At 36.0% G+C, this 8277-nt stretch overlaps 1 protein-coding gene across 1 annotated transcript; it reads right to left on the bottom strand.

The window, feature by feature from the left end:
* Nucleotides 1-12: 12 nt before the first annotated feature.
* On the bottom strand, nucleotides 13-8121 carry gp1bb (glycoprotein Ib platelet subunit beta). Its single transcript, XM_048208717.1, has 3 exons — nucleotides 8019-8121; nucleotides 4854-5205; nucleotides 13-628 (listed from the first exon to the last, which is right to left on the bottom strand). The coding sequence occupies exons 2-3, from the start codon at nucleotides 5192-5194 to the stop codon at nucleotides 343-345; spliced, it is 627 nt and encodes a 208-aa protein (XP_048064674.1). The 5' UTR covers nucleotides 5195-5205; nucleotides 8019-8121; the 3' UTR covers nucleotides 13-342.
* Between the last annotated feature and the right edge of the window lie 156 nt (nucleotides 8122-8277).

Here is an 8277-nt window from a genome sequence, read left to right as displayed (position 1 = left end):
ATCACACACATGCACCTGTAAATATGCACCAAAATTGTTTAATTCATATGACCAGTGGATCAGTTTACAAAAGAGTGCAATTTTACAGAGTACAAAAGAAAGGGTTTTATTCATAATTTTCCTCAATTAGGGTAGCCTTATGTACAGTAAACATTACATTTGGTTGTCTAAGCTGCTTTAAGCATTTTTGTTTTATTTATTTATTATTTGCATGACTGAAGAAAGTATGCAAAAAGGCAATAAAAAGTATCTTTAAAGAAGTCACACTTTATGTGATCACTAAAAATGAAGTGTGCAAAATAATTACGATGAAATGAAAACAGTTGTCTGCTTTGTGACCGTCTACATGCTTCTGTCTTTCAACATGACATATTCATTACTCTGGGTCACATCATCTTCTGCCGTGAAGGTCTCTGCGGCCGTGCGCGTGAGCCGCTCAAACCGCCGGAGAAAGTGGATGACGGAGGCCAGCAGGAGGACCTGAACTGTGATGAAGATGAAGAGGCTGATCTGAGAGGCCAGAGCCAAATTACACAGCCAATAACGACACGATTCCAGAAGCTCCTGTTCAGCCAGATTCACGACCAGGCGCCCCCTCAGGTGAGCAGGAGAACTGCAGGTAACGTTCCTGAAACACAAACATCAACTTCTCTTAGTTATGTTTCATTTCAGTATCTCAGATGTTTCTGCTAACGTTCCTTATGTAAATAAAGCAAGCTTTTCATGTGTTTTCTCAGGAGAAACATCTGAGAAGCAGGAGACTTTAAATTCATTGCTGTCTAGGAGACACAAATAAAGGGTTAGTTTAGCCAAAAATGAAAATAATGTCATTAATTACTCACCCTCATGTCGTTCCACACCCGTAAGACCTTCATTCATCTTCAGAACACAAATTAAGATGTTTTTGATGAAATCCAATGGCTCAGTAGGCCTGCATTGACAGCAACGCCATTCAAACTCTCAAGATCCATAAAGGTACTAAAAACATATTTAAATCAGTTCATGTGACTACAGTGGTTCTACCTTAATATTATAAAGCGACGAGAATAAGTTTTGTGCGCCCAAAAAATCAAAATAACAACTTTTCGACAATATCCATATGGGCTGATTCATGAAGCTTCTGAGCGTTATGAATCTTTTGTTTTCGAATCATTGATTCGGATCTCCTATCAAATGGTTAAACTGCTGAAATCACGTGATTTTGGCACTCTGATTCACTGATTCGATTCGTAAAGAAGGTCCGAAGCAGTGTTTTGAAATCGCCACATATAGATATTTTTGAAAAGTCTTTATTTTGTTTTTTTGGTGTACAGAAGTATTCTTGTCGCTTTTTAATATTAAGATAGAACCACTGAACTCACATGAACTGATTCAAATATGTTTTTAGTACCTTTATGGATCTTTAGAGTTTGAATGTCATTGCTGGTTATGCGGGCCTCACTGAGCCATCGGATTTCATCAACAATATCTTAATTTGTGTTCTGAAGATGAACGAAGGTCTTACGGGTGTGGAACGGCATGAGGGTGAGTAATCAATTACATAATTTTCATTTTTGGGTGAACTAACCCTTTAAGACACCAATATGGGTAAACTAACAGATTTCACCATACTTCCTCAGGTAATATGTAGTAGGGATACGTTAAGACGTTAAATTTTGCATTACAAGTTTTCTTAAATGTTATGTTTAAATATGCAAATAATTACATAGTTTAAATATGCACTAATTTCCATACATTTCCAGAACAGAGAACATTCCTAACATTTAAGAGAGCCAGGTTCAAAATTCATGTTTCATTTTATTAACATATTAGACTTTTTTTTTTTTTTTTACAGAGGGGGTTTTGGTTATCTCTTTTTATAAGAAGAACATACCCCTCTTTAACTTTCAGAATATAGACTGGAATAAATCTGGACAGTTTGATCTAGTGATACATTTTAAAAAGTGGTTAACCTGTAATTTAAAGTAGTATTTGTGACATATTTGTGACTGTGTACTATGCCGATGATACTCAGTTATATATTTCAACACAACCAGATGAAATCTCTAAATTATCCAATCTGACAGAGTGTGTTAAAGTAGTAAAACATTGGATGACTAGTAATTTTCTTCTATTAAATTCAGATAAGACTGAAGTATTACTTATTGGGCCAAAAACCTGTACACAGAATCTCTCAGACTACAATCTGCATTTAGAAGGATGTACTGTTACTCCATCCTCGACAGTTAAAGACCTGGGTGTTATATTAGACAGCAACTTGTCCTTTGAAAATCATATGTTACAAAAACAGCCTTCTTCCACCTCAGAAACATTGCTAAGATACGGAATATGTTATCTATTTCTGAAAAGTTAGTTCATGCTTTCATGACGTCTCGACTAGATTACTGTAATGCATTATTAGCTGGTTGTCCTGCTTCATCAATAAACAAGCTACAATTAGTACAAAATGCAGCTGCTAGAGTTCTTACCAGGTCAAGAAAATATGATCATATAACACCAATTTTATCATCTCTACACTGGTTACCTATTAAGTTCCGTATCGATTATAAAGTATTGCTAATGACCTATAAGGCTCTAAATGGTTTAGCTCCTGTGTACTTAACCGATCTTCTATCGCCCTACAAACCTTCACGCTCTTTAAGATCACAAAACTCTGGACTTCTGGTTGTACCTAGGATAGCTAAGTCCACTAAAGGAGGGAGAGCATTTTCACATTTGGCTCCGAAACTCTGGAATAACCTTCCTGATAATGTTCGGGGCTCAGACTCGCTCACCCAGTTTAAATCTAGATTAAAGACGCATCTCTTTAGCCAAGCATTCACATAATGCATCTCATACCAGATCAATTGCACATGACTATCTTTGCTTAATGTTATGAACAGCAGCTACGCTAAATATTCTCAATTTGCTTTTCTGTTTTATCTCGGGACACCCGCCCTGAGGTGACTAGAGAGGACATCAGCTCAGTTTGGATCCAGCCTCTTAAGAAGACCTCAGACGACCATCACCTATGAAGAGACGGCGCCAACTCCTGCGAGGACTTTCAGAATCTGGATCAACATGCACATTCCCAAATTACTATATATACCTAATTATTGTTAATAAGTAATTCATTTTTCCAGGAGCTCATTGCTTCTACCTTCAGTTAAACTGCTAACAGTGATTGTAAATTAATGGCCTAAATTAACTGCATTCTTTAAATTGTGATGTTGACATGCATTCTCTGTAAAGCTGCTTTGAAACAATATGTATTGTGAAAAGCGCTATACAAATAAATGTGAACTGAATTGAATTGAACATGTTATCTCACAATTCTGACTTTTTTTCTCACAACTGCGAGTTTATATCATGCAATTCTGGGAAAAAAAGGGAGATAAAAATTCACAATTATACCTTTTTTATTTTTTATTCAGTGGCGGAAACAAGCTTCAATATTAAAGAGCTACGGAAGAGGATTAGGGCCAAGCAATAATAAAAAAATAAAACCATCTCGAGACTAAAGTTGTTAAATTATGAGAAAAATGTTAGAATAAACTCATTAAATTACGAGAATAAAGTCATTAAATTACGAGAAAAACGTCGTTAAATTATGAGAACAAATTCGTAATTTAACAAATTTGTTCTCGTAATTTAACGACTTTTTTATCATAATTTAATGAGTTTATTCTCAACATTTTATCTCAACTTTTTTCTCGAAATTTAACAAGTTTTTTCTCGTAATTTAACAACTTTAATCTCGAGATGGTTTTATTTTTTTTTTATTATTGCTTGGCCCTAATCCTCTTCCATAAAGTGCTGTTTCTACCTAACTTATAAAAATATAAATTTTGGGGTTTTAACATTGTTAAATACTATTTTTTGACTGAATAAAATCAGTTAATTTAGATGTTACTGTTTTTATGTTACCTTTTTTTTTCAGTGTACTTAAGTGGAGACTTCTGGCTCAGATAAAAAACTCATTTTGAGAAACAGACTTTAAACATATGTATTGTATTAGAAATCTACAGATGCAAATAGATATAGTGTAATAAAATAAACGCTTAAATGGTATTGCTTTCCACTATAGTCTTTAAGAAGACATGAAGAAAATGGGCAAAGAGGTGGGACGTGGGTGGAGCTTGTACCAGGCTGTAAACATGTTTTTTTCTGCTGTAAAGTTGGGCATTTTAACATGGGGGTCAATGAGATTCTGCTCTCTTTTGGAGCCTGTCTCTAGTGGTCAGTCGATGAATTGCAGTTTAAGTCACTTCTGTATTGGCTTCAAGAGGTTACCGCTTGGTTGAAACCTTGAAACTCACAGTTATGGTAAGGGGCGTGACATTTCCCAAACAAGCTGGAAGCAGTTGACCAATCACAACACACAGCTCCAGCCGTCCATTTAGAGCACGTTGCGTTTTTTGGAAGGAAGGGCTTCATAGAACGTGTTGCAACCAGTGTTAGGGGAAATGCATCACAAGTAACGTGAGTTATGTAATCAGATTACTTTTTTCAACTTGCATTACTTTTCAATTTACAATAAAATACTTTTTTATAGCTGAACTTTCTTCTTCTTTAATCCAGAACGGTAGGACAGCTGAAAGGTTTGTTTGAGCTGCGCCCTCTACTGTACAGGTGTAAATATGCAGTTCCTTCAGCCTGAGGCTTATTCATCTTACTTTTGGTGTGAAAGGACCTTTGCCAAAAATAGAACTTTTGTTGTTGTTTTTTCCTTATTAAAAACAAACAAGCAAGTCCAGCCCAGATTACTTTCCATAAAATTAAGTAATGCAATTTTATTTTTTTTACTTTTCTATAGCGTGTTTATTGAACATTCAGGCATGAAAACCTGTAATGTTTCATTTATGCACACTCACAGTATCGAAGCATCGTTTCCATGTTTCAGCAGCCATCCTCTCAGATAAAGGATGCCGCAGTCACATGACCACGGGTTGCCGTGGAGAACGGGCAGGCGCAGGCCGGGCAGCGAGTCCAGCAGGCCGTTGGGAAGAGCCGTCAGGTGGTTGTCGTTCAAGCGGAGTTCAGCGGTGTGTGGAGGGAAGGAGGAGGGCAGCGTGGCCGTGGTGAGGCCGCGGTTACTGCAGTCGATCACACCGGCACTACAGGAACACACCTGAGGACAAGCTGCCTGAGCCACGATCATCTCAATGCCCAGCAATGAGAGGAAAACCTTCAACACGAGCACAGCACACCTCATACCGGCACACACTGCAGAGAGAGACATGAATCAGTCGTCTTTTCATCAGTGAATGATAATGTGCAATAAATATCTAATGCAATGACATTCTGACATTTTTAAAGGATTAGTTCACTTTCAAATGAAACGTCCGCTACGTCCTACACTTCCGTATTCAATGTACGGAAAAAGCATAACTGATGTGTCATCAGTTACACTTTCTTTATAAGGCGGTCAAGTCAAGTCACCTTTATTTATATAGCGCTTTTTACAATGTAGATTGTGTCAAAGCAGCTTTACATTGATAACTGGTACATTATTTTGCCTTCACAGCAGCTCTTAAAGGATTAGTCCACCTTTAAATAAACTTTTCCTGATAATTTACTCACCCCCATGTCATCCAAGATGTTCATGTCTTTCTTTCTTCAGTCGAAAAGAAATTAAAGTTTTTGATGAAAACATTCCAGATTTTTTTTCCATATAGTGGACTTCAATGGGCACCAAACAGTTGAAGGTCAAAATTAGTTTCAGTGCAGCTTCAAATTGTTTAAACAATACCAGATGAGAAATAAGGGTCTTATCTAGTGAAACCATCGCTCATTTTCTGATTTTTTTTTTTGAAATTTTATACGTTTTAACCAGAAATGTTCATCTTGAACTAGCTCTCTTCTTCTTCTTCTTCTTCTCTATTTGAATTCCAGCAGTGTAGACACTGCTAAGCGTATTACTGCCCTCTTCAGGTCAAAGTTTGAACTAATTGTTATATACTATTGAACTAGCATATTGCATATAAAAATTAGTTCAAAACTTTGACCTGAAGAGGGCAGTAATACGCTTAGCAGTGTCTACACTGCTGGAATTCAAATAGAGAAGAAGAAGAAGAAGAAGAGAGCTAGTTCAAGATGAACATTTCTGGTTAAAACGTATAAAATTTCAAAAAAAAAAATCAGAAAATGAGCGATGGTTTCACTAGATAAGACCCTTATTTCTCATCTGGTATTGTTTAAACAATTTGAAGCTGCACTGAAACTAATTTTGACCTTCAACTGTTTGGTGCCCATTGAAGTCCACTATATGGAAAAAAAATCTGGAATGTTTTCATCAAAAACTTTAATTTCTTTTCGACTGAAGAAAGAAAGACATGAACATCTTGGATGACATGGGGGTGAATAAATTATCAGGAAAAGTTTATTTAAATGTGGACTAGTCCTTTAAAGAATAGTGTCAATGCAGGCAGTTCAAAGCACTGTTGAATATCAAATGTCAAGTCAAATGTCAAGTGTCCCCAACTAAGCAAGCCAAAGGCGACAGCGGCAAGGAACCCAAACTCCAACAGGTGACATCAGGTGGCAAAATAAGTGGCAAATAGGTGTTAAAATCGAGAAAAAAAACCTTGGGAGAAACCAGGCTTAGTCGGGGGACCAGTTCTCCTCTGGCGAACAGTGCTTTGTTACGATTCAGGTTGCTATATCAGTCTGATAGGATCACAACATTCAAAGTATTTATTCCAGTTCCATCCAGTTGAGGATCGTATTCATCATGCCGGCGGTCTGGCGTAAACTAGATATTTTACTTCATAACTTGTTAAATATGGATATTATTCTTACACAAACACGCCGGTTCCCTTTGGAAGGCCTTTTTTATGTCCCCAGAGCCGGAGTACGTTTATGATGGACGGATGCACTTTCTTGAGCTTCATACTCATTGGTCCCGTTCACTGCCGTTATAAAGCGCGGATGCGTCAGGATATTTATTAATATTTCTCTGATTGTGTTCATCAGAAAGAAGAAAGTCATATGCACCTAGGATTGCTTGAGGGTGAGTAAAGTTTGAGATAATTTTTATTTGAAAGTGAACTAATCCTTTAAGTGTCCATATATTTGTTGGTGCCATGTATGGAGTGCAAAACTGAACAGACAGATGATTGAGCTTATCTGGAATTTTAGGAGGAAAAAAGGAAGCATGGAAGACAAAGATAAAAAATAAAAAAAGTACCAGGATGATGCAAACATTTCATGGCCACTGTAGAGGACAAAATTCAATACATACAAATCTAATGCACACTTTAGGTTGATATTGAATTTCAAAATTACAACAAAATTTTATTCATAATTAATATAATTCATTTATGCTAACAAATACTAATTTGTTATTGGATTTTGCAAAAACATATTTTGACATGGTGATATTTTTAAATTAAATAAAGATATATAGTAGCACCACAGTATTTTATTTGATTATTTTTTAATTATTATTATTGTTATATTTTATTCACATTAACTGTAAACATTGCTATTTATTATTAGGTGTCTCTAAATACATCTGTAATATGTTTATTCTGTCTCAGCCTAGCGGTGTCTTCATGCATTTTTATATTTTATCCTTTCATTTTATTATTATGCGTCTGGTTATATTTGGATGTGTGCTCTGGATACTTCATTTACCAAGACAAATTCCTTGTGTGTGCAAGTACACTTTCACTCAATTAAGCTCTTTCTGATCTATTTTATTTTATTTTATTGTAACATCAAGTAATAATAAAAGTTGGTTATACCTGTACATTCCTCCACATTAAACAACTGGTATAAAACAGCACTTGAACCTTGTCTTATTTCCTTCTTATTTTACTTAAATATCTCATTTTGTCCAACAACATGTATTATTCACTTAAATACCAGTGTGTGTTTACCACCCCTTTAGTTCACTGAGGTTCCCAATGGGTTGTGATATTGGATGAATATGTCATTACCAGCTAAATAAATCAAGAATAAATGTATATAATGCGTAATTTGTTTAGATGTGAGATGAACTTAATTTTTGCGTGAAGTAAAAGTAAAGTTCTTACCAGCGTGTCAGTATCAGTCTGAAGGAGCCTTAAAACTGCAGCATCAAACACAGCTGGGTCACACTGATAAAATGACACACACATGCCACCCCCTCAGAGGAACATGTGACAGGAAGAGGGCCACACTTTCCTTCTCTGATACTGGGACTTCTTAATTGCTTTTCATTTGCGCTCAGTTTAAACTCCAAGTGAATGAAGGGCACAAGTATCATCCAGTATCTGAAACATACTTAAAAACTACTCCACATTTTCACATTCT

This window comes from Megalobrama amblycephala, linkage group LG12, assembly GCF_018812025.1.
Source record: "Megalobrama amblycephala isolate DHTTF-2021 linkage group LG12, ASM1881202v1, whole genome shotgun sequence".
In the NCBI taxonomy this organism is placed as follows: domain Eukaryota; kingdom Metazoa; phylum Chordata; class Actinopteri; order Cypriniformes; family Xenocyprididae; genus Megalobrama; species Megalobrama amblycephala.
This window is presented reverse-complemented; position numbering and strand designations above follow the sequence as displayed.

Bases quoted from the DNA above. Each gene is read 5' to 3' on its own strand.
- gp1bb (XM_048208717.1), bottom strand. From the start codon at position 5,194: ATGAGGTGTGCTGTGCTCGTGTTGAAGGTTTTCCTCTCATTGCTGGGC. The intron at 629-4,853 runs GTGAGTGTGCAT...TTTGTGTTTCAG, and splicing joins GGAAACGATGCTTCGATACT to GAACGTTACCTGCAGTTCTC.